General features: G+C 43.1%; 1 protein-coding gene across 1 annotated transcript in view; it reads right to left on the bottom strand.

The window, feature by feature from the left end:
* The window catches only part of RIMKLB (ribosomal modification protein rimK like family member B), a 37,828-nt gene extending 12,600 nt beyond the window's left edge, over positions 1–25,228 (bottom strand). The window contains exons 1-3 of the mRNA XM_083420422.1: positions 24,118–25,228; positions 23,010–23,427; positions 11,430–11,649 (exon numbers count right to left, since the gene is read on the bottom strand). Of these exons, the coding sequence (XP_083276548.1) occupies positions 11,430–11,604 (175 nt within the window). The 5' untranslated portion in view covers positions 11,605–11,649; positions 23,010–23,427; positions 24,118–25,228. The remainder of the gene's footprint in view (positions 1–11,429; positions 11,650–23,009; positions 23,428–24,117) is intronic.
* Between the last annotated feature and the right edge of the window lie 841 nt (positions 25,229–26,069).

Below are 26,069 nucleotides of genomic sequence, written 5' to 3'. Positions count from 1 at the left end.
AGGGGTGCTGTATGCACAATGATTGCTCCTCCCCCCCCCCCCCCAGCAACCTGGAATAATTTCTTCTGGTTTCTCCTGTTCTCTTGGCACCTAAGATACCTTTCAAACCTGAGTATGTAGCTGGAGTATAAAATGCCTTAGCAACCTTAGCTGTACACGGCTTAGGATGCTGCCTGCCCTGCCCCCACTGGACATTTTTCAACCTCCACATTTACGGAAGGCAGTAAACTAAGCAAGTTCATGTGCTGCGCTGTCCCTTCCCCTTCCCCAATCCTGACCTCATAATTTTATAGAAAGAGCAGTAGACGACAAGACACTGCTGCAGCACACTTCATTAGCTGCAAGCGAGCACTGCCGCATTGCAGCTGACTTGTGCTTGTAAAGAAGTGTGGTTACAAAGAGAGATGCACATAATTTCAGATCAAATTCTCAAGCACTGTCACTAACCAAAACAGGGTATTTGCAAACTAGATACCAATGAAGGAGCCTATCATGATCTCTTACACGTGCTAGAGGATTGTTCCAATTTGACAGAAAGATGACTGATGTTATCAAGAGTGTCTAGTCTGCCGTGCATCCTCTCCTAAATCTCAAGTAACACCCGCAATATTTCCAAGACCATTCTCAACTCTGCATGTACTGCAGCGAAATGAACTCCCAGAAAAAAACCTCAAAAGCATTGGGGGAAGTAGCCACCACTACCACATCTCTAAAGAGTCACAGAAAAAAATCATCCCTTTGTTTAAACAGCATTCAGACAAAGTGCTTGTTAGTTTTTGTTGTCAACAGTCTGAACATTGGTTTGGCCATCTCATCAATATCAAGTTATTTTACGCAATCCACGTTGTGCAAATTTGAACAATATTGCATTGAAAGGAAATGGAAAAGCCACCTACATCTTCCACAGAATTTCAGAAATGTAACTGTTAACACTGACAATTTAGCACAATGTCACATTTGCAGCATAAATCTGAAGTTAGTCAGGTTTAATCCGTTTAACTGAATTGACATAGGTTACTGCCTTTTGTTAGTTTCAGAAATATAGTCCAAGCAGCAGTAAAATTGAGTCACCTCTACTGAGATACACTAGTGATTAGCTTCTATTTCTAAAAATACAAGACAACTCCCCCAGATGAAAAACAGAATCTGCCATTTTGGAAAAAATGAACGTTTATTTCAGTTTGTCTATTAGAAGCAGCTGTCAATCACCAGACTACCATTGCTACAAGCAGAGGTACAGGCTAGAAGCTACATTTCGAGCCGCACAGAGACTTGATTAAAATTGACAATATGCACAAAATTCCTCTGCTGTTGATTTTTTTGCATTTAGAAACATTTTTATATTTTTAACGTTTTAATCAATTTTGTTTCTTTCGTAGGCTGCGTCCACACTATGACATTACTACATATGTAGGTCATTGATTGTGTGTGATTGCACACCTTTTGTCCACATAAGAATTTTCAGATTTAGTGCCTCCAAATTCTATCTAGCTGTTTCCCAGACATGTTGGTTTGCAGTTTGTAGAAACAAATTTATTTGTTTAGCTCTAAGCCATAACAAAGAGAAAAAAGACATTCAGAGTTGAGTCACAAATATGTTTCTTAATTTCCTGGCAGCCAACTCAAATAAAGAAACACACATGGTAACTTAATTTTTATTTTCCCACAGCAAAAAGTACACAAACTTACTTGAGGTAACAAAAAAATTCCTGCAGCTAAACCAAGACGGATATTTTTCACAAGGATCTTTCTACAGAGGACATTGAGTAATGTGGTGAACAATGTCATCTATAACCATTTTACAAAGACACAGAAATGTTGTTCCAAGGGTTATTTCTTACAGCAGGCATCCAGAAAGGTAGAGAGTAAAACGCTAGGCCTTAATTCTGTAAAAGCAATTATACGTGCAGCCAATGTAATGAACTCCAAGCAATTAGCTGTCTGATGTTACCAAGACCGGAGTGCAGACGTGATGGAATTGTGGGCTTGGGAGAGCATATCTTGGTTTGAGTCTGTCTTGCCAGGTGACACCCAAAATCTTCCTGATGCAGTTCATGTGGAAAGCATTGAGGCGTTGCTCCAGGTGGGTGTAAGTTGCCCATGTCTCACTACCAGAAAGCAGTGTGCTCAACACACAAGCCTGGTAGACCTTCATCTTGCTATTGGCCGTTAGCATTACATCCTCCCTTTTGGAGAGATGAGCCATCACTGTAGCTGCCTTGCCAAGAAGCCTGTCCAACTCAGTGCTGATGGAGGTTGCTGCTTACGGTGAAGTCCAGATAAACAAAAGGCCTGCTGGTAGGTAAATAGACAATCCTACAAATTGACTGCAGATTTGATAAAGTTTGGTAGGGCAAAAAAAGAATCCAGCTTAGCAGTTGAGAATAGACCTCTTACTTCCTCCAATTCAAAAGATTTGCTTACTTTCAGAGCCTGATAGAATGGAGAGCCTGACCTGTGACAGGAGAGCTTTTTTAAAAAAGGCAGGAGAGTAGAAACCCAGCTGAATAGCTAATTTGGGGCATTTTCAGTCTCTCTTCAGGGTTGCATGTTAAATTAACATCCACTGAGTGAAGTATTACTTTCTTTTGTCTGTCCTGATTCTCCTGCTATCAGCTTCATTAAATAGCCCTGAATTCTTGAGTTATAAAAAATAGGAAGAGAAGTTTCCCTTTATCAGTCTTCTAGACACACATTAACTCTTTAACAAATATGTATTTCTAATACTCTGGAAATACTTTTAAGCACTTCAGAATGAAAGAGCAGCAGTAATCTTAAAGAATAGTTTAAAAGCACTTGACAGCCAGTTCTGTGCAGGGAAGGTCAAGGCCACAAGAAACTGGAGTTTGCAGCAATATGTTGCTGTGCTAAAAATAAAAATCTGAGGGTGCACTAAGGGCTACATGGCTTTGTATTGTCTCAAAGTGGTCATTTTAACACCATGATTAAAAACATGAGACCTCTCAGGCTAAGGCCAACTTGGGAATCAGCACGGAATTGAATCAATGCCCTATTGAGTTCTATGGCAAAATTCCTCATTAGCTGTAATCCATTCTTTTTGGCTTTTATGTGTCCTGAAAATACATTTTAGTAACTGAAGCAGGCCAAATATAAATTAGTTTCAGATTCAGAAACAAAGAGATCCCACAAAATTATTTTTTCTAATTGATTTTAGAAAAAGTTATATAAAAACACAAACCACAAAAGGGGAAAGGAGAGATAAAAGAAAAAGAGAAGAAACAACGGGAGAAGAAGGAAAGAAAAATAAATAACTTCTGATTAGTCTATCAACTATTTGTAAACATTATTCAACTCATCCACTCCAGTATTACACCTAACAAAACCACCTTCTATAAACCAACATTATCTTCAGTCTTCAAACCCAAATGCCATTAATTCATTTTATCGTGCAAAAAATCTGTAAGAGGTTTTCAATCCTTAGCAAATGTGTTAGAAGTCTTTTCTCTGATTAAACATGTCAATTTCACCATCTCAGCTAAGTCCAGTAATGTTAACAACCATCCTTCCATTGTTCGTAAATATCAGTCTTTCCACCTTTGCACATATCAAAGTCTTGCCGCCATGATCATCTGTTGGAATAAAGTTCCATTGGAGTCAAAGTTCCATTGACCCCAAGTCCCAGCAGGAAGAGATAATTAGAGAAAGGGATAATTTGCAGATCCCATGCCCATCCAGGCTCTTAACATGGCTTTTGGGCAAGATGTTGATGTTGTTCACCCCCATCGGGGTTCCCAGGAGCCGACTTCTCCACTTCCATCTCCATACGTAAAAAACAGCTTTTTCAGAGCATCAGAGGTTAATCCCCTCTGTTCATTCTTATCTCTAGAGTGAATTCAATAACCAAGATTTATGCCCTGCTTCCATCAATCACCACACAATTATCTCCATCAGCAACCTATCAACAAAAGACGTTCAGTCCCGTGTCCCTTCCTTGGAAGTCCGATCCCTTTTTAGAGATCAGTGTAACATTGCCTACTTCCCAGTCTTCTTGTAAAGAGATCGGTTTCAGGGCCATGGCTCATCTTCCGACAGTGGCAGTGCTGTGGGCTCAGGCAGGAGACGAGTGTTGCAAAGCTGGAGATCTTTGGTAGGATGCTGCCACGGCCTCAATTGTGGTGCACACGCTGGGAGGTGGCAATGCAGTTACAGGCAATGGTGAAGTCTGAACACGGTGTTCAAAGCTTATGAATAGGGGTGTGTGCTGCCACCTGTGGTAAGCTGGAGACCTTCTGTCAGTGTCTTCTGTATCTGCCAGGACATGGCTGTTGTGGGGACTCAGGAATTGTCCCCCACATTTCTGATCAGATGCACACAGTGTGTGTATAGAGCCCGGCTACAGCGGCTGCCTGAGTGGAATGGGGGAAGACAACAGCAGGTGCGACCGCTGCTGTGGCAAAGAGGTGGTGGTGGTGGTAGCACCTGCTGCCTATCCTCAGGGATGCTCCTACCACCAGCCCGCCCGCCCACCTATTGCAAGGTACACTTGTGCTTCCTGGCCTATTGTGGCTTCTGCTGTGCCTTTGGCTGTGGGTACTTTTGGCTCTGGGGTACTTTTGGTAACTGCCCAGTCACATCTCCCTGCGTATGCATGTTTTTGGGTGGGTGGGGGCCTACAATAGCCTGTGTGGGCATTTGCAAGGTGTGCGTGCCGCGAGGAGCAGGGTGTGATGGTGATCTCTGTGACCTGGCCCTTCCCTGGTCATGTTGTGTTGCTTGGTTGGTACCTGTAGCTGGGAAATTGGTGTAACTGAATACACGTCATGTGTTGACTGGCTGCTGCACTAGGCACTACTGGGAACACCATGTGCACTTTATCTCGTTTGTTTGCATTCCTGTGCGTGTGATTGCAAGATGCTACCCATGGGCTATATGTGAGCAGCCTCACAATTCCTTTGCATCTGATTAAAGGTAAAGGTACCCCTGCCCGTACGGGCCAGTCTTGACAGACTCTAGGGTTGTGCACCCATCTCACTCAAGAGGCTGGGGGCCAGCGCTGTCTGGAGACACTTCCGGGTCACGTGGCCAGTGTGACAAGCTGCATCTGGCGAGCCAGCACAGCACACGGAAACGCTGTTTACCTTCCCGCCAGTAAGCGGTCCCTATTTATCTACTTGCACCCGGGAGTGCTTTAGAACTGCTAGGTTGGCAGGCGCTGGGACCGAACAATGGGAGCGCACCCCGCTGCGGGGATTCGAACCGCCGACCTTCGATCGGCAAGCCCTAGGCGCTGAGGCTTTTACCCACAGCACCACCCGCGTCCCTTTGCATCTGATTACGGGGCCCAAAAACTCTCTCTGTGCATCAACAGAAGGCCACAGTTCCCATGGTGATGCTGGCTAAGCTGGCTCTCCTGTAGTTTTTTTTCCGTTTCACCAGAATGGGCCCAGCCTAGATAGCACTTCTTTCCACCTAAGAATCCTGAACGAACTCTGGATCTGACATACTATATGTCAGCTTAATAGAAGCTAAGGTAATTTATACTAGCTTTTTGTGCTCAGGGTCGCTCCCTTAACTTTGTAAGCTCCCTCTGCCCCCTGCCCTTTTTTGTGACATCTTTATAACGTTTAGGGGCTACTTCGAGGTTTGACGCCGTGTGCGCATGATTGCGAGACATTTGGACACGGCTAAATTGGCCATTTATCTGGGCCATTGACCCAGGTGGCGCTGTGGGTAAAAGCCTCAGCGCCTAGGGCTTGCTGATCGAAAGGTCGGCGGTTCGAATCCCTGCGGCAGGGTGCGCTCCCGTTGTTCGGTCCCAGCGCCTGCCAACCTAGCAGTTCGAAAGCACTCCCGGGTGCAAGTAGATAAATAGGGACCGCTTACTAGCGGGAAGGTAAACGGTGTTTCCGTGTGCGGCTCTGGCTCGCCAGAGCAGCGATGTCACGCTGGCCACGTGACCCGGAAGTGTCTCCGGACAGCGCTGGCCCCTGGCCTCTTGACTGAGATGGGCACACAACCCTAGAGTCTGTCAAGACTGGCCCGTACGGGCAGGGGTACCTTTACCTTTAAATTGGCCATTGCCTGTACAGGAAAGTATTTTGTCCAGTACAATCACCTTTATTATTTATATAAAGACTGGACAAAAAAACAAATAAAATCCTTTCAACAGGAAATGGGAGAAATAAGATCACAATTAAAAGTATTTATGAATCAGACTTTATTAGAAGTAACGTAATATGAAAACTAAGAGTCAATATGTTTTAAATGCATCTTTGTCATAATCCAAAGAAAGCACTTTTCAAATATCACTTGCTGTTGTATGTAAAAAAACAAGTTGCCCAGCATATTTGGAAAAGTGGACAACAAAAGGCACAAGAGAAATTTCCAGGGAATAATGGAATTATTTATGGGGGAAATTAATAAATATAGAATAGATACTAAAGAAAAACTGATTTAAGATGTTATCACAATGAAAATAAATACAATGATTTATTTATTTCATAAAATTTATATACTGCTTGATTGTAAAACAAACAAACCTCAAAGCAATTTACAGATTAATATTTAAACAATCAATAAAACTCGATTTATTGCTGGAAGTGTGGAAACAAAAGTGTTTTGACCATTGTTGGTGGTCCTGTGTTTATACTGAAACAGAGGAGTTGCTAGCTTTTGTCTCTCCAGATGGTGGATGCCAACTCCCATTAGCCTCAGTCAGCATCAAGGACTCTGGGTGCGGGATACCAACAACATTTAGAGAGTCACAGGTTAGCTACCCCTGTAACTAGATTTGTTTGGAATCAAATATTAAAAACTATTAATTTCAGCTTCAAAGTCTATGTTGGGATCCCCCAAAATATTCCCATTAACAATATTTAAAAGGAACTGCACCCAAAGATAAATAAGAAATATTATTTTATTACAGGTACAGTCAGAATACCATATGCTAAAATACTGGAGGCAATGTGCTCTTAGGTAGCCAGCTAGCTGCTAAATAAATATTTAGCATTCTTACATACAGCTTTTTTTTTTTTACCTCAAAGTGATTTATATCAAAACAAAACATATCAAAGAATCACAAAAACAATCAAGATGGTAAGATGGTAAATAATAGTAACACTACTACAGGCTTTTAAAAATAAGTTAAATTAAATTAAATTATTGCCTCCAGGCAGTGGTTCAACACCAATACCAAATTTCATTTGGATTGGATGGTATAGATATGTAGAACTTAGTGTCATCAGAACGCTGATTGCACTGGCCTGTAAAACCCCAATAGCTGCCCCCAACAACTTCATATAGTTGTTAAACAGCATGGGGGCAGGATAGAGCCTGACAATGTTTCACGGGACCCAGCAATGGGGTCAATCAAATATTACCCACTGCTACTCTATGAAAATGACCAAGAAGGCTAAAGCAAAACCATTGTGTTATCAAGGCCCCAACCCACAACCTGCAGAGTCACTCCAGAAAACGACCATAGTCAATGTTGTCAAAAGCTGCTGAGAGAAAGAGTAGGTTTAAAAGGGTTGCACCTCCCTCATCTCTCCCTTGATACAAGTCATCAATTGGAGTAACCAAAGCTATATTAGTGCCAAAAGCGGGAATAAAGCTGGATCGAAATAGATCAAAATGCATCTTTGAGGGAAGGGGTCTGATAATTGTGCCTGTCACCATGAAAGAGATTGTGGTGTGTGTCCCCACCTTAAGAGGCCCTGGATCCAGAAGGTATTGCACAGCTGCAAAATACCCACTTCTTGAACAAGGTGTTCAAGAGGGTTATGGCGCTACAGACAAGCTTGATGAAATATAGATTATTTATCACCCCATAGGCCCGCCCAATCAACACACTTCAGCTAGTTCATATAAGCAGATATATGCAAGGGTTGAGAGCTAAAGTAGTTGGCAAATTATAGAATTCAGCTGTCTTCCATAAAAATAACTTAGACTTTATGGGTGGGTGTGAAATCAAGATATTTTTGAAAATGAGTTTTCTGCATGGTGCAGGAACACAATCAGAGTTGCTAGAGTAGGAAACCTGTTTCCATTGTTGTAATTTAGTGCTTTCACATGCAAGTAGTACCTCTAGAAATTTGAACATATAGCTTTGCTTCCTGAAATAATTTAATGCAAGATGCCAGGACTGAACCAGGAAACTCAATCACTAAGCTCTAGCCTCTGCCTTGAGAGTGTCACGTTTGGTTTGACAGATAGACTGTTTTGACTTAGGCCAGGGAAACGTAAATTCAAATCTCTACTCATTCATAAAACTCACTTGAGCCACACATACAAACTTATTCTCTCAAACAAACCTTTGGCAGATTAATGCATTACTTTTATTTCACTGGAAAAAAAATTAGTATGAGATAGTACAAGATGGCCAGATAACAACATGCAGCACCATCTATACTATACTGTTGCAAGAAGATTTGAGGTGGTGATCTCTTTGCTATATTAACAGTAAAAGTGAAATTGTCTGTTTTGCTTGCATAGCAGACAAGAATTACTCCAAGTGCATCAATGTAATGCCTGCCCTCCAGCCACACTACAACTGTGATCATTCCATGCCAGTGTTAGAAACAGAGATATGAAAGCTAGGAGCTAAATGGCACCTTAAACCTAGGTTATGGGTGCAACAACAAAATGTCTAGGCGCACTTTTTAATAATAAGAATACAAAGCTGAAAATGAATGAACTGCAGCTAAAATATTATGTTCACTTTTCATATGGTCTAGTCCTTCTCCTGCCCACCCCACTAATATTCTTAAGAGGGTCTCTTCTCCAGTCTTCAGAGAGTGGCTGGAAGTGGGGAGGCAGAAAAGGGTCCTCCTTTCCTTCCACTCTGCAGTTTTAATCTGAAATCTTAGGTGCAGCACTGTGCCCAAAGCTCAGAAACTGCTCTTGCTAATCAAATTCCCTGTTGCAAAATGTGCCTAGAACAATGGGAGTTTTGAACGCAGTTCCATGCACAAACATCAAATCTCCCTGTAGGAGAGACAAGCACAGGAACAATCCCTGGCCACTACAGCCACAAATACATGTGTATTTAATATTTTCTAAAATTCAACACACATTTAAAAGATAGCAAAACTGATTAGGCAGTAGAGATTACATGGAGAATACAATTATGCAAGACCACCTCCCTACTGTCTTCTCCACTTCATTCCAGAGCTCCAGGTTCAATTCATTAGCCATGCATCCATTTTGTAATCTGGCAAGCCTGTCACACAAGATTCTTCTTCCTCTTCAGCTGTCCTTTATCCTCCCCTGTCTAAGCAACCTTGCCACTAGCACATTCTTCATTGCAGTGACTGACTTGACATATCCCCAGGTGGTGTCAATTTGCCATGCAACTGCAACGGCTGTAAAGGGCCAGCTGCTCAGTTCCAGGTTCACATAGCAAAGGCCTATTTACTTTGTACAAAGAATCACAGAGTTGGAAGGGACCCAAGGGTCATCTAGTCCAACCCCCTGTAATGCAGGAATCAAATGCAAGCCTCTTATTTACAATTGCCCTACAACGGCACCATCTTTACAAAGCCACTCCCCAATTATGTCATTTCATCCACAAAATCATTTTTAGCAAATAAGCTCTGCATGTATCTAAGTGGTCCTGTAATAAAAGCTTCTTTCCAATATTACTATTTTATTACAGCGGTATCTCGGGTTAAGAACTTAATTCATTCCGGAGGTCCATTCTTAACCTGAAACTGTTCTTAACCTGAAGCACCACTTTAGCTAATGGGGCCTCCTGCTGCTGCATGATTTCTGTTCTTATCCTGAAGCAAAGTTCTTAACCCGAGGTAATATTTCTGGGTTAGTGGAGTCTGTAACCTGAAGCGTATGTAACCTGAGGTACCACTATATTTTGTAGATGCATACTCCCATTTTAAAGCTGTGTGGAACAGTGGATCACAAAGTTGCTCACAGCAGTTGGTGGCCTAGGCACCTCTGGGGAGCATGATCTTCCTGATTTCTTCAGGAACATGGTGAAGGGAAAGGGGTACAGTCCCTTCCAAGAGCTGATGTCCCTTCCAAGAGCTCAGGGTAACAGAAACAAGACACCACATTTCCAAAGTGCAGCAAGGAGGACATCCTAATGTGAACCACAAACTGTGTTTGAATTACAAACCTACCTACCTACCCACAAACAACTAAGCTTGCTTCTTCCAACCCAAATTGCAGCAAGGAAGGCATTTTCAGTGAGGAGGGGGTTTGCAGGGAAAGTTTAACACTTCCCTCATCAACTGCAATCCCTCTTCCTGATTAGCCCCCATGGCAATTAGGCTTGCAAAAAACCCAACAACCCCAAAGCTCATATTGTTTCCAACAGAAGGGTTTTTGCAAGCCTAATTGTAGTAGAGGAGAGGTGAGACAAGTAATGATGCTGTGGGGCTGACAGGGAGGCCCCTGTGGCTGCCCAACCCTGCTGTGCTATGTATAAAGAAGTCAGAGTTGAAGTTCATATCCAAGCTGAAGGTCTGCATAGTAAAGTCCTCATCCTTTCTCATAAAACAATTGGGCTGGAGTAGAGCCATGCCCATTGACTTTGGAAATGTTGCCATAAGAATCACAGGAGTCAGAACAGAATTGGAAACCTCAGTTATTTGTACTGTGAAAGTCTCTGTAGACAATGGGGGCGTGATCTAGTTCCAGCAAATTTTTACCTGCTCCCAAGAATTCTGCAGGTACAGCAACAGAAAAAGGGACACAGTCTACCCTGGTGTAGAGTCGCACAGAAGTCTATGTCTCAGCCACTATTTTAAAATTAAGGTGTAGCAAAAATATTAATGGCTAGAAATTGGAAAAGTGAAATCATACCAATAAAAGAGGAATGGAAGGATAAACTATTTGAATATCTCGAACTGGCAAAAATGACGGTTGAGATTAGGAGACAGCCACAATTTTAAAATTAAGGTGTAGCAATATCAGGGATTACATGCAGAGCCTTTGTGGTGAGTGAAGCTTTAATCTCTGCGACTGCTTCTACCCAGCACTTGGTACTAAGAGGGCCTCTCGAGCACTTGACAACCTGACTGCACACATGGCAAACTGGGGCAAATAATCTCTCTTAAACCCCCAAAGCATTGGCAAAGGAGGCTGTGCTTAAGCCACTGATTTTTAAAGAGTTGACACTCAGCCTTGAAACAATACTCAGGCAGAAAAATACGACAACGCTATTTGAAATGAAACACAAACTTTTCTTAGTTTTGCTTTTTGGCATTTATAATTTAACAGCTCACAGGCAAAGGCATTAGTGCCTGCAAGATCAGGCCAATGGCCCATCTAGTCTAATATCTTGTTCTCACAGTGGCCAACCAGATTCCCAAGAGAAGTCTGAAAACAGGACCTGAGTGCCATCACACTCTTCACAATTGTAATTATCAGCAGGTGGCATCCAGAGGCATACTTGCATGATACACCATGTCCTCCCAACTGTCACCTTTCCATACAACCTTTATTCTTACCAAGGTTTCCTTGCTCAATGGTCAGGACCACTTCATCCATCACCAAAGCTCGGAAGTCCAGGTCCTCTTCACAACATTTGGCCTTGAGTGCTCTCAGGATTTGTTGTTGAGGGTAGTCTTCCCTAATACGACGATCCGTTAAAAACCAGAGCCTGGGAGCAACCGAACTACACATCTTGAACTAGTCCCACAGACGTCAGGTCTCCTTTGAAAGGAATGTCTAGAAAATTAAAGAAAGAAATTTAGCACACAAAAAGGTTTCTATCTTTCTCATTTACTACTATTTATTTGTATACAACGAGTAATGCATGTGATCAATTTAATCTCAATCCATTTCAATCTAGACTTCAATTTTGCACATGCCACACTCCTCAGAATGATTGCATCCTGAGTGTTCTTAAAACTGTCACCTTGGCTTACAGCAGCTATTTGAAATCCCAACTGTGTTACTGAGGAAGATGAAAGCTGAAACATTTAACTAAACTGTCTTTGATACAACTGTTTCATCAATCACTTATTTTTCATATATAAATAATGTTTGACAGTATCCTTTTAGGATCCAGGGCCTACTTAGGCTGTTTGGTTGCTTTAAGATTGGCAAGCAACACATATTTACTTAGTTCTACAGCAAAATATGGCAACATCAGGAAGATTAGTAACACTACTAAAAATGCCTTCACTGATAATCTCAAATACCATAGAGGGAGGGAGAAGAGAAGAGGGAGGATCCCTGTTCCTAAGGAGAATTTAATCATATCCATAAACCATGCATGCCAAACCTAGTATGAAATATCTCAAGGATTTAATACTGAGATAGGGTGGTGAAAGGGCCCATATAATGAAAGGACGCCTGACTGGCAGTCAGACATTTTCATTTCAACACCGAAAGTGGGGTAACAAGAATGAGCTGTGCCGCTATCTGCACAGCCCCACCACAGGCACCCTTTCTTGGTCATGCTGGAGTGTGACAAATGTCAGAAACCTGAAAGTGGGTTTTATTACAGAACTGCGGAAGTTGCCCTATAGTTTAAGATGTATTGGCTTTTCAATACTCTTACGTTTTATAATAAAAGTTATATTAATCTTAAAAATCAAATACAGTTTGTCATATTGGTATGAAATCTGACATGAAGACTCAACTTGATGAGAGGTATAATTTGGCAAAGAAAGAAAGTTCTAAAGAAAATGGCTGAGTTTCTATACTGAGGTCCAAGGATCATACATTTCCTCTCCCTGCCAACCAATTCCTCATTTGGAATGTTTAAATTATGTGTTGTATTTTTAAAATCAAATATAATGCAGGCCTGTCGCTTTCACTGGTTTGCAAATCCACTGAGGATTCCTAAAGTTACAAGTTCCGATGCTCATTTTAATCACTGTCAACTGATCTAAGGGCAAATTATGCAACATGTCTGAATGTCAGACTGAGACCAAGTGAAACCTGTTTCTCCAAGAGAAAATGACCCAGCAATGACTTGGGCAGACTATAGTACTGAATGTCAATAGTTAGAAAAAAAAGTTCCCTGTTCCTGCTCTATCAAGGGTCGCATGTTGATGGTGGGAGAAGCCAGAGCCAACATTGGGGCAAGGTTAGCTCACTTTCTCCCTGCTTACCCCACATTCTTCCTTCCTACCTGCCTAACAATATGCTAGAGAAAGTGACTGATTGTCCTTGCCAGAGGGCTTCCTGCTCCTCCTTCCATTTTTGCTTCCCCCTTGCCCTTTCCAGGCTCCTCCACCTGTATGAAATTAGGCCAAATGGGAGCAACATCCCATGTGTACAAGAGGATAATATATGTGCTCCTGCTGCATGCATTCATGCATAGTTACTGCTACTAAGTGTGCCAGCATGTAATAGTGCACTCGTGTGTGTTTCCTGTAGCATAGGGGAGCAGCAAGTGTAACAATGGGTGTGAATCTGAACTTTTTCTGTGGATATAAAGAGAGAGCCCCATTATGAGCTACCTTTATCTTAAACATGACCTGGAAGGCGTGAGTACATATCCTGATCTCCTAATTCTTAATGTAAAAATCGATTCATTAATTCCATCTCACCACCAAAGTTTAATGATCACCCCCTGTAAGGAACTATCAGGTTTTGCATGGACAATTGCATCTTCCTCCAAAAGGTCATGATTGAGGAAACATGCTATAAGGAAGCTATATAAGGTACAGTCATACCTCATGTTATGTTCTTTCAGGTTACGTTCTGCGGAGACCCGGAAGTACTGGAAAGGGTTGCTTCCGGGTTTCGCCACTTGCGCATGCGCGCAAAATCTAATACTTGCTGGAGGTGTAAACAGGCAGAAGGGACACTGTTTCACATGTGATGGGGTTGCAAAAAAATTAAGAACTTCTGAGATATTATATATGAGGAGCTAAAAAAAATGTTTAGGCAAACCTTTATAAAGAAATCAGAAGCTTTCCTTTGGGGCATTTTAGATTCAGATATCCCAAATGAAAAAAAGAGAATATTCTTATATGGAACAACAGCAGAAAGAATATTAATAGCTAGAAATTGGAAAAGTGAAATCATACCAACAAAAAAGGAATGGAAGGATAAATTATTTGATTATCTCAAACTAGCAAAAATGACGGTTGCGATTAGGAGACAGCCTAATCAAAAATTCCAAAAGGAATGGGAAATTTACAGAGATTATCTAAAAAAAAAAACAGTGTCCCCAAGTCAAAACCTGGATTTGCTTTGATTAATTTTCACAAATCACAACATGGATTACAAGTATGGTACATGGAAAACCGTGGAAATGAAGGAAGGATAAAAGGAGCAGTTTAACAAATAGACAAAATAGACCAGGGTTGAGGCAGACGAAAGTCTATTAGAGAACAAAAGGAATTGGGATTAAAGAATATGGTGACATAAATCCGTATGTAAGAACTTATGGATGTGTGTGTATGTGTGTGTGTGTGTGTGTGTGTGTGTGTCTATTCCATTTTGGTTGTTTTTGTCATTTTACTATTTTACTGTGTGTGTTTGTTCATCAAGTAAGAAAACTAATAAAAAGCAAACAGGAAAAAAATGGTTGAGGAAACATGCAAGATAACCAGTTGTTTTGCAGGAGGATCATGACCTTTAGATTTCAAAATGGGTAAGGTAAACAAAATGACAGACAGACAGGAACTTGTAGTAAGTAAACAATGGTACAAAGGAATACTCATCCAGAAAGACCCCTCCCCTCTCCATAAGGGTGCATTGGTAGAAAATTGTACTTAAAATTCCAGATTTGCAATTGCTGGGTAGCTCACAGGCTCTAATGGGACTGTGACTTTACTCTCAAGGACCAGCTTCACGCATCACCTGACCATGGACCAAGAAACAAGTGAGAGAGATGCTGCAGCCTTGCTGGTACAGTAGATCAATGGGGAGAGCTCAACTCTCATGCAAAAGGTACAGATCTCTCATTCCTGAGTTGGGTTCCTCTTAGGGATACCTTCCCCTTTTCCTCTCTACTTTTAATGTGAGTTTGTGGCAAATTGCTGTGCCTATTCTTCAGGCTTTTGTGTGGTTAGGGATTTTTTTTACTCTTTAAAATCAAGGTGGGTATGTACTGTATGATTTGCTACTCACTTATATGTCGCCTTGCTGCCCGAAGCAGCATCCATTATTATAATTATAACTATTAAATTTGTATGCCATCCTTTATTCGTAGATCTCGAGGATGTTCTCAACATAAAAATATAAAAACACAAAATACCTGATAAAAAAATAACAAAAAAACCCAATAACCCCCATCCCATAAACACATTTTAAAAGGGTGTAAGATGTTCATCAGCCAGAGGCTTTTTTTATTTCATGTATGCTCCTTTTATTTCATGCAATAAACCAGTCTTTCTTTATTCCTCTGATGTGCGAACCTCTTGCTGGGCATGAAGTTACAGGTAGGAACACATATTCATAATGAACACACACACGGACTCCAGCAAAAAATCCTAAATCTCTTGTGAGTGTGTGTTGAGAACAGCTCATAACGGAAGAGTTTCTATTCCTTATTTGTCTGCCCACCTGTTCCTCCACTGCTTCATTCAAGCCAGTGCAGTGCCAGTACCTCCCCAAAGCTCATAAAACCATCTTCTGGGGCAACTATGAACTACTCCGGCAGTAGGAAGCCTTTTCTCTCTGGTGTGCCAAGATCTTTATCTGCCCAAACCCTGCAGGCCAAGTTTGACAGGTGGATAATAATGTCAGATTATAGCTAATGACTAATTTAGGCATGTCTGAATAACGTGCATGTACGGTGGTACCTTGGGTTACATACGCTTCAGGTTACAGACTCTGCTAACCCAGAAATAGTACCTCGGGTTAAGAACTTTGCTTCAGGATGAGAACAGAAATCATGCTCCGGTGGCACAGCGGCAGCAGGAGGCCCCATTAGCTAAAGTGGTGCTTCAGGTTAAGAACAGTTTCAGGTTAAGAACAGACCTCTGGAATGAATTAAGTATTTAACCCAAGGTACCACTGTACGTTGAAACCCAGAAGTATCCCCCAAACATCATAAAGACAAAATGCCTCACAAAAAGAGGCAAAGCAGGCTTGCATGTGCTCCGCTGACATGCACGGGGGTTTCTTACACCTCTGAAGTGTGTTCCTAATAGAAGTCACTTGGAAATGAACTTCCAAGTGAGTGCCACACCTTCACCTGCCTCCCACCTGATATTGTATATGGTATTACGGCCAGGGGAGGATGGTTTGGGAGAAACAACTCCACACACCAGATTAGGACACCTGCTTGACCTTATTTAGCTCACAGGCTAGGGGTTTCCCCAATCATGGATCACACTGTATGCCTAACACACTTGCTGCACTATTGGGCAAACCAGGAAAGCAATAAACAGGAACTAAAAGGTGATAATAAAAAAAAATAGCCCAACTTGCAAGTTTGGTATAAACATTATGATGATAAAATATATGATGGGGGACTGCCAGCCCTGGGACCTAATTAGATCTACCAAGCTTCACCATTTCAACCAAGTCATGTCCAGTTGCCCTACATCGGTTGTCATATGAGGCACCAGGCATGGGGCAAATGAAAGCCCCGCTCAATATAAAAAGGGTGTCCAGGCACAAAGCCCTATTAAAAATGCAGGGCAAAAACAGCACTTTTAAATGGGCTTTTGAAGGCCCCTGAAGGTAATAAAAAGTTACCTGGCATCACCGTGATGTCAAGTGTTTGCTATGTGAATGGCTCTGTCCCCTTACTAAATTTTATCCGCATGGGGAGGGGAAATAATGACCTGGACCACTGGCCAGATTCAGTCCCCACCCCTGATATACCGTATTTTTCTCTCTATAACACTCAGATTTTTTTCTCCTAAAAAGTAAGGGGAAATGTCTGTGCGTGTTATTGAGCGATTGTGTGGTCCCTGGAGCCGACTGGCCCGAGTGCAGGGGCAAAAATCAGATCGCCATCACGGAGGAGAGGAGGCTGCTGCTTTCCAGCATTCTGCCTCAGGGTCTTACTGCCCACCCTCTTCTGTTTTCGGTTGCTGTTTGCTCAAACGCAACAAAGAGCAGGGAAATCCCCTGCCCTTCTGGCAAGCAGAGGGGAAAGGAAAGTATCGCTCCTTCCTTCTAATTCCTTCCTAGTCACACTGCGCGCAGGCTCCAGCCCACCCCGCTCAGCATTCTAGGGACTCACAGGCAGCTAGAAAACATGCAGGTGGGGGGGGGGAGAGAGAGGGAGAGGGAGAGGGAGAGGGAGAGAGAGGGCTGGCTTGTGTGTGTGTGGGGGGGGAACTTTTGCTTTCCTTTCCTTCCTCCCTCCCGTTAAACCCCTCTCCTGCATTGTTAGCCAGCTGCTTCTCCGCACACCCCTCTCGTGCTCCTTGTTCCTTCTGCGTTTTTCCTTCCCTCCCAACTTAAAACGTGGTTACAAAGCATGGATCCACATGGATCCTCAGGATCTTTGCATTGGGTCACCCCAAATTCACCATCAGATCACATAGCATGTCCATGGCTACAGCCTGCACCAAAACAAATCACGCACCCACTGTTGCCTGGGGCTGCAATGGTGCAAAAACGTGGTTACAAAGCATGGATCCACATGGATCCTCAGGATCTTTGCATTGGGTCACCCCAAATTCACCATCAGATCACATTACATGTCCATGGCTACAGCCTGCACCAAAAAAATCACACACCCACTGTTGCCTAGGGCCACAATGGTGCAAAAACGTGGTTACAAAGCACAGATCCACATGGATTCTCAGGATTTTTGCATTGGGCTACCCCAAACTCACCGTCAGATCACATGTCTGTGGCCACAGCATGAAGCACAAAAATGATACATCCACTGTTTCATTCAGAATTTTTTTTTCTTGTTTTCCTCCTCTAAAAACTATGTGCGTGTTATGGTCAGGTGCGTGTTATAGAGCGAAAAATACGGTATATAATGAGTTTTCAACACAAAGTGGTTTCATTTCTAACTAAATAATACAGTGGTACCTCCGGTTACGAATTTAATCCATTCCAGTGGTCCGTTTGTAACCCGAAACCACTCATAACATGAGGCACGCTTTCACTAATGGCACCTCCTGCTGCTGCCGACGCACGACTTCCGCTCGCATCCCGGGGCAAAGGCCGCAACCGGGAGCATCTACTTCCGGGTTAGCGGAGCTCGTAACCCGCAGTGTTCACAAGGGGGATAGTACGTAACACGAGGTTCCACTGTAGAAGCAAAGTGTAGTTAATTTTGCCATGCCTCCCACCCTACTACAAGCCTCAGCTACTTAAAATGAATAAAGTCACTCACAAAGTCTCTCTTGATTTGTCCTTCACTAGAAACTTGTGTCACCTTAAGGGTCTGTTTAAATACACTCATAGTTGCAGACACCATGCCTCACACTGACATTGCCACACTTTCCTGCAACTGTAGTTAAGATGACTCAGGAGGTTTTAAGGCTGGTCTGTTCTTGCTTGGTTGAGTTTAAGCTGGTTTAAACATTAAAAAGGTGGGAGAGATACCTTCTTGCATTTGGATACACTTCCCAGATATAATCTTCATGCAAAAAATGCTGCTCACTATACTGATGTGTTTAGCAGAAACGTATGGGGACCAAACCCAAAGTTGTCTTCAGAGGTTAATACACACCTAGGTCGCACTATTGACACCTACTGAAGAATTAGTTATTAGTTATTCCACAATAATAATCCAACTAGCTAAATAGTGACTCCACTCCCACTTTTCAGACCTTTTTTATAGGTACTACACAAATTCAAAGTCACATTAGTTATTGAAAGTTCAGGTCAGTGAGTGTTATGTATTCTCTGGATTAAAGAGTTTAAGGCTGTGATCTCGTGCTTGGAGTACAAAGCTGAATGTGAACATAAAAAGCAGTTCGCTATCAAAAGATCACAACACAAATGATCACCTGGTCTCTAAAAAGCTTGGCTTATTGCTGTCACAAGCCACTAAGAGCACTATTGTGGAATTTTGACTGCACTGATAAGGCAGTTATCTCTTGCAGTCTAGTCCTTATAAGGTGAGCATTAAATACATCAAAATGGCCATCTTAAGAGTAGCTAGAGACCTGCAAATCTGCTTTTTATATACAAGAAACATTTTCAAGCCTATACCCATATAACTGGTCTGCTTTAAGACAACAATGGTGCAAACATTGGAGAACCTAGTCTCCGTGGACCATCAAGCCATTTCCCTGTCTCCTTTTAACTGACAAGAACAGAAGGAACTGTTATTATTATTATTTATTGATTTTATATACCACCCTCTACGCGCAGGAACTATTGTTCTGACCTAACTTCTTCTGTCTGCAGTATGAGATTTTGCAGCAAGAATGCAACCAAACAGATTTTATATGGAGCTCTCTTGCAGCAATTTTTCAATCACATAGTATTGTTTCTCAACCTTAACATGCGGCAGCCATAAGCTGTAATTTTTTTACCAAATAAAACAAAATCAAGTATTCCTTTTCTATGCCAGGCAACAAAAATGAGTAAGATGCTTCCAGATGTCTTTCACCACTAGACCTGAAGGCAATTTATAAAATGTACACCACTTGGTATGAGATCTAAGGCATGTGATTTGTGATTGTGACCTATTCCTTAATTGTCTGTGGAAAAATAGGGGGGATGGGTGAGAAGAAAAATCAGCATTAGTTCTTTGCTTACTACTTGAGACAGACCCAGTTCCAGGATTCACAAGCATCTACTTAAACTGAATATAGTAATTTATTTATTTTTGTGAGTTTCCATGTATATTTTGTATCTTTCCTTTCCACTGAGGCAGAAGCAAAATGGCATGAATATCCTGTTAAGAAAACAATAATCTACAGTAGCCTTTACCTAACCTCATTGCATTGCACTATTTTATTCTTTAACAAAATTTGTAAACCACTTGATTGTAACGAAACCTCAAAGTGGTTTACAAAAAATATCAATAAAAGACAGTTAAAAACAGGTGTTTTAGAAAAACTTAAAACAAGCCTAACTAGAATCAACAAAAAACAGATTAAAACACATTTAACTTCTTACATGTCTAGATAGGCTTGCTTAAACAAACATGTTTTAATGCTGTCTTGTATACTGCAAGTGACTATTATCAAAGTAAGAAAGAGTGTTTTATCACTAGAATGCATCCTGAATTAGTCAATATAAACTACTGTACAACACTAGTGCACAACATCCATCACAATAGGCATAGTATACATTGCATAGGCATAAGAACACGAGACTCTGGTGATGGGGCAATGGGTCTCTGCAGAGACTTTGTGTAACTACAATGGGGTATTGTGGATGAAATTCAGCCCAATTGTCTTGGTTTGTAGAGAGGTTTTGTCTCTGCTGCAATATTATCCTTGAGTGTCCATGGGAATGAATGACAGCCAGTCACCTGTAAGCGTGAATTAAGCATAACCCCCGATTTCTCTACCAGAAGGGCTTTTTTTCAACAGTATTCTTTTTTTGCTGCATATGGCAGCCATTTTGTGCTGGCGCCCACGGCACTTTTATCAATATATGAATACCAGCACCCCATTTTCTTATGGAAAATGCACTGCTACCAGCAATCCCTTTTTGTGGAGGGAACTATGAAACTTGGGTTCAAACAGTAATGAGATTGACGAAGGTATGAACACCAGAGCCCACCTAAATAGTGTGCAGTATCTCCAGCTCCCAGGCTTTCTGAAAGTAAGTAGGGAAACAACCAGTGCACAATTTAAGAGGATGGGAGCAGTAAGAACTGATATTTATTTAATAGGGAGAGGAAGCAAGAGAAACAATTTAGGTAGGTATACAAATTAAAGTCTCTAAGCAGCGGAACTGGAGTATATGGAGTCCAATAATGGAGCATATACAAAAGTGAGCATTCAGAGACTGTAAGATCTGCCTATGTCTACCTAGTCCTCGAAAGCAGGGATGGGCCTCGAGCCGTTACACACACTTGGTTTGGAGCTGCTGCTGAAGAAGTGCTGAGGCCTTTGGCAGAGATCTTTTTGATCACCTGCATTTGTGGGATTCAAATGATTGAACCTAGGACAGTCAGTACGCAAAGTAGGAGCTCTACCATAGAACTATGGCCCATGTAAAGTGATGCACTCAAGGATACCACTGGAGTGGGGGCGGGGAACCTGTTCTGTTGACCACAGCGCATCGATTCAACTGTGTCCAAAATTGTTTACTACATCCCATAGAATTCAATAGCAGGACTGAATGGCCCTTGTCTGGGTGGTCCTACCCCTTAAATCTCTGGCACTGGATTTTGTTTCTTGGTGTGAAACTAGAAAACTATTTTTAAAATTACTTTAAAAAGCTAAATTGTTTATTCCATGATACATACTTTCTTCAGGAAAATCTTCAGACACAATAATGATTAAAGCCAAACCAGACTTGATTTTCAAGTCTTGGGCACAAGACTTTTCCTTCACATATTACCAGCGTGGCCAGGGGGCAATCTGGACAAGGATCCTGCCATGAGTTCAGGAGAATTTAATCCATTGACCTCTACTGGGGCCCTGATTTGAAGATGGTGTGAGCTAATCTGTACCATGACCATAGCAAAGGGTTAAAGCTCCTTAATGTCATATTCTCAATCTGGAATGGGGGTGCACACTAGCAATTGCTAGAAGAAAAGGCTTGCACTCAAGGACCAACTACATGTCAAATGTGACATGTAGTCTGGCCCCTAGGCAGGAGCAACCCTTCCTATATGGCTGGGAATAGAAGTCAGCCTGATTGAATTTCACTAACCACCACGCAGTGGACAAGACCCAAAAGGTCAATTGCCACATAATGGAATAAATGTTCCTTACAACATATTCATTTAAATTACAGCCCAGTTGTGTAAATGTAAAAATAATTTAGCTAAAATACTACTTCAAAATGAGAAGATCCAGAGGAAGAACGGACAAGTGCAGAATTTCAATAAACTTAGGTTAAAACCTACATGTAAAGAGTTGGTTTAGACATAACACCAAAACATGGCTTGGCATTACGTGCATGAGTCTGGCTGGTCCCTCAGGCTCACAAACTCCACCTCCCATCTCCAGTGCCTTCTGCACAGCAATTTATAACCTTCTTTCCTAGTATGAGGTAACCCATAGTTTGCCACTTCATCCCAAACCAACAAATTATTTATGCTTATCCAGCAGAATAAACCAAAGTCCACATGCCTGAGGGCCCAGCCAGGCTTGTTCATATAATGCCAAATCATGGTTTGGTATTGCCTCTGAATCACCCCAATGAAACAAATACAATTCCAAACCACATCTCAGATACTGTAAGCCCCGTTGGTTGAAAACTCTGCTCCATCATCTGTATAAGCAAATTTTGGTTCTTAGAACATAAAAAATATTTGAATTTCCTTTCATTAATTATAGGCTCTTTTCAGGAATATGCCTTCCAAAGTGGCTCACAAGGTATTAAAAGCATACAATGAAGCACAATTTGAAATTGAGCAAGCATTAACACAACCAGGGAAGCCTGCATAGAGCTGCATATTCTGGCTGTTCATCCTCTCTCTATTATAGAAACAGCCACTGCAGCCAGGTGATAAACTACACACTTCTTTGAAAGCATCCGTACGTCAATACCACCACTACTCTGCATCCCTTTTTTATTTGCAAAAGACACCAGTCTGGAGAGAAAGGACTGTTTCAGCTACTGTGTTTGTCCAACTGCAGAACCATAAAACATTGCTTCATCTTCCAACTCATTCTGTGAGTCCTCCCATGCATTTGGGGGGTGTGCGTGTGATTTCCCCCCCACTCATTTGTACAACTCATCCTTATTTTTTGTACTATTATACTAAGAGAGTCATCCCCTTATGACATGATACAAGTCTCTGCACACCCATTAAATCTGCATTCCTTTTTGCAGGTGCCAGCTATTTCCACATAAACAGCACATAAACCTCAAACTTGTAATGCACAAGGCAAGAGATACAAACCGTCTTTTCAATGTTTTACACTAAACACACACAGTCATCCCTGCTTCCCCACCACCACCACGCTCACCATCTTGAGGCACGTCTCTTCACCACATAGTAGAGTGGAGGTGGAGTGAAACAGAACAGAGTGAATGAATAAGTGAATAATGGTAGTGTAACTTACCCAACGCTTGGGGGTGGGAAGAGCAGCAATATCCAGAGACTGTTGCTTCAATCTTCCTTCAATGCAAAGAGGCTTTTCTTGGGACCTTCTCTCTTTCTCCCCACCCCACCCCAGGGAGGTAATCAAGTCCTCTCAGTGCCTTTTAGCTCTTCAAGCTTGGTTTGGTCACAGAGCCTCCATAAGAAAGAAGCTGTCATGTGAACTGTATTATCCTGGTAGCCCAATGAGTGATGCCTAACTACTGCTCTGAAGAGTAAAGAAATGTGGGGGGACAGATTTTATATTCCTCCTCCCTCTAATGAAGGTTGATAAAAAATAATCTTAGGTTCTGAGGATTCAAAGTACAGTAAACTCCTCTTGTGTTTCTGCTCCCTCAGAACTGGGCCCCTTAAAAAGCTGCACCTGGCACCAGCAATATCTAGGAAAAAAGAATGAAAAGATCCAGGTTAGTTTACTACACTTAAAGCTTAACACAGTGGTGTACAACAGAAGACAAACTACATGGTTAAATTCTCAAATTACTAAAGCCCTGTGTAACCTAAGGCAACTTCAAAGGGGGAAAGAAACTGGCCTAACAGAGCTTTACATTTTTGATACAGTTAAAAAGACAAAATCTGTGCCTCGGCGTTAGTAAAAACTTGCATTCAACACCCACGTCTTAAACGGAACAACTGTCATACAGAAACGAAGTGAAGCCAAATTAATGTGTAAAACTGTTAAGCCCCTAAGAAAAGCAAAGGTCATTGTTTCAGGCACAGAGTTTGCTTATACAGAATAAGCATAATAATTACTACAAAACGCACGTTAACCCACAAGTCTGCAAGGATATTGTATTGTATTTCTATCGAGGCTACCGTTCGTTCGTTCTTTAAAAAACAGATATTTTTTTAAAGGTCCAACAGAAAGGGCTTTAAGATGACACAAGCCAAAGATACACTATACTCCCCACACGGTAGCTTTTGCACGTCGACACAAACGCCGGAGCATCCTGCGTTCAGACAAAGAATTATAAAATAAAATATGCACGTGCGTTCCCCATCTTGAACACAGAAAATGAGTCAGAAGCCAATATCACGTCGGCAGCACGGCTTTTACACGAATGACTAACCTGGTTGCTTCTTTCCGACTCCTGTTCCTCCTCCTGTGAACAGCACTTTGGATTTAGGGTTGGGGGGTCGGGGGGAGAGAGAAAGAGATGCGTCGGTCTTCCGACCCCTCCCTGGATTATTAGGGACAGAGGGTTAATAAAAATAAAGTATGGGGGGGACCTCAAACGGGGGGGTGGGGTGGGAGAGGGGGGAAGGGGAGAAGTTACAGCAAAACGAAGAGAGCTAAACCACCGCTTTGCGAATCCGAAGAACAAAGATTGGGGGTGGGGGTGTTTTTCCCCCCTCCCCTCCCCGCCCTCCTTAGTACCCTGCCCGATTATTTCCGGTGATCATGATCAATAATTGGGAGAAATTGCGAAGTAGGGCTGAAAACAAAGGGGGGGGGCGTAGACGGGTGGACGGAATCTGCCCCGCCCTCCTCGCGCGCGCTTTGAGGTTTGGGGGGGGGGAGCTTTCCGCGAGTCCACAACCCAAACCGTGAAAGTTGGGGAGGGGGGAAGGAGGGAGGGGCGACTCGCCCTCGTTTAGAAGCGAGCAATTAATGCCTCCCTCCCCCCCTCGACTTTAAAGGCAGGCAGGCAGGCAGGCAACCCACCCACCCAGCTCCCGCCCGCTCGCTCGCCCCCAGAGGCTGTTCTGCAGAGCGAGCCTCCTCAGAAACCGCCTCACGGCCGAGCTCTGCCTCCCCGACTGACCGACCGACGAGCCGGATGAGGGAAGGATGGGGAAAAGAGCAGCGGGCGGTGGGCGGGGGTGGGAAAAAAGCGGGTAGACCTAAAGAAAAGGAAGGGAAAGGGTTAAAAGGGAGGGGGACGGGAGAAAAAGCGGGGAGGGGGGAACCGAAAGACGCGGCCGTCAGCGCGCGCGCCCGCGGCGTGAGGGGAACGAGGGAAGGCGTCGAGTCTGTACGCGGCGAGAGGGTGGGTGGGGGGAGCGGGAAGGGGCGCCGTCGCCGCCGCCGCCCCTTTCCCTCGCGCGCCCGTTGTCTCGAAGCCCCCTCCCCTTCCTCGCAGCCAATCAGGCTCGAGGAGCGGGAAAGGCGCGCGGAGAGAGCGCGAGCGCCCCGCCTCCCCTCGCCGCCGAGCGCGCGCCCCCCAACTGGGCTGCCGCCCTCTGAGGTGGCTCGGATCGTTAAAAACTTGGGGTGGGGGCGCTGCGTGTTGTGAGGGAGAGACAAGGGGAAGTGAGCTGGAAGCAGCTGGGGGGAAGTGCCGCCGCCGTTCCTCCTCTCTTGGCTCCGACGCGGCGTAATGGTTCCCGGCGAAGCTGAGGAGATGATATTTAACCCCACGCACCCCAAGAATTCGTGGCCAGTTCTACTCACCACCACCCCCCGCCAAAAATATATATTTTTCGCCGTATTCGCCCGCTTTGTAGGCCTCTGGAGTGAAAGGAAAACGCGCAAACGTAAGCCCGCGCTTGCCCTGAGGTGCGAACGCCTCAGCGAGGGCTCTGAGAGAAAAAGGAGTGGAATAACGCTGAAAAGGAGAGAAATGATCTGGATTTCAATAACTGTCGTGTTCCTAAAAATACTGTCGGCATCTTTCCATGGGGTGGGACACTCGCCGCCCTCCCCCCTCCACCATCAAACTGCAGGTGGAAAAGCTACACCCTCAGCCAGGAAAATTGCCACACCCGGGGCCGTGGCGCAAAACCAAGAATCAGCACGTGGTTTTTACATGGCAGCCCCCCCCCCCCGAAAAAACTGCTAAATTGCACTTTGCATCAACGTTCATCAGCTGAACTGTGAAAATTGCAGAGCCATCCTGGTGCAAAAGCAAGGGGTTCTGCGGACACATACATGAATTGGCATGGTTTTCCCCCCTGTATAGGCTTCCCCAAAAGGCACCACGAAATTGGGGATACAGATCCAGGGCTTCACAGCACCACTATGAAGCAGAAATGTCAATCCACTCCATGTATCCACATGGATTCTACCTAAACTCATCAG

This window comes from Podarcis tiliguerta, assembly GCF_965153285.1.
Source record: "Podarcis tiliguerta genome assembly, chromosome: 17".
Lineage (NCBI taxonomy): Eukaryota > Metazoa > Chordata > Lepidosauria > Squamata > Lacertidae > Podarcis > Podarcis tiliguerta.
Note: the sequence above shows the minus strand (reverse complement) of the source record. Positions and strands in the feature narration are given on the sequence as shown.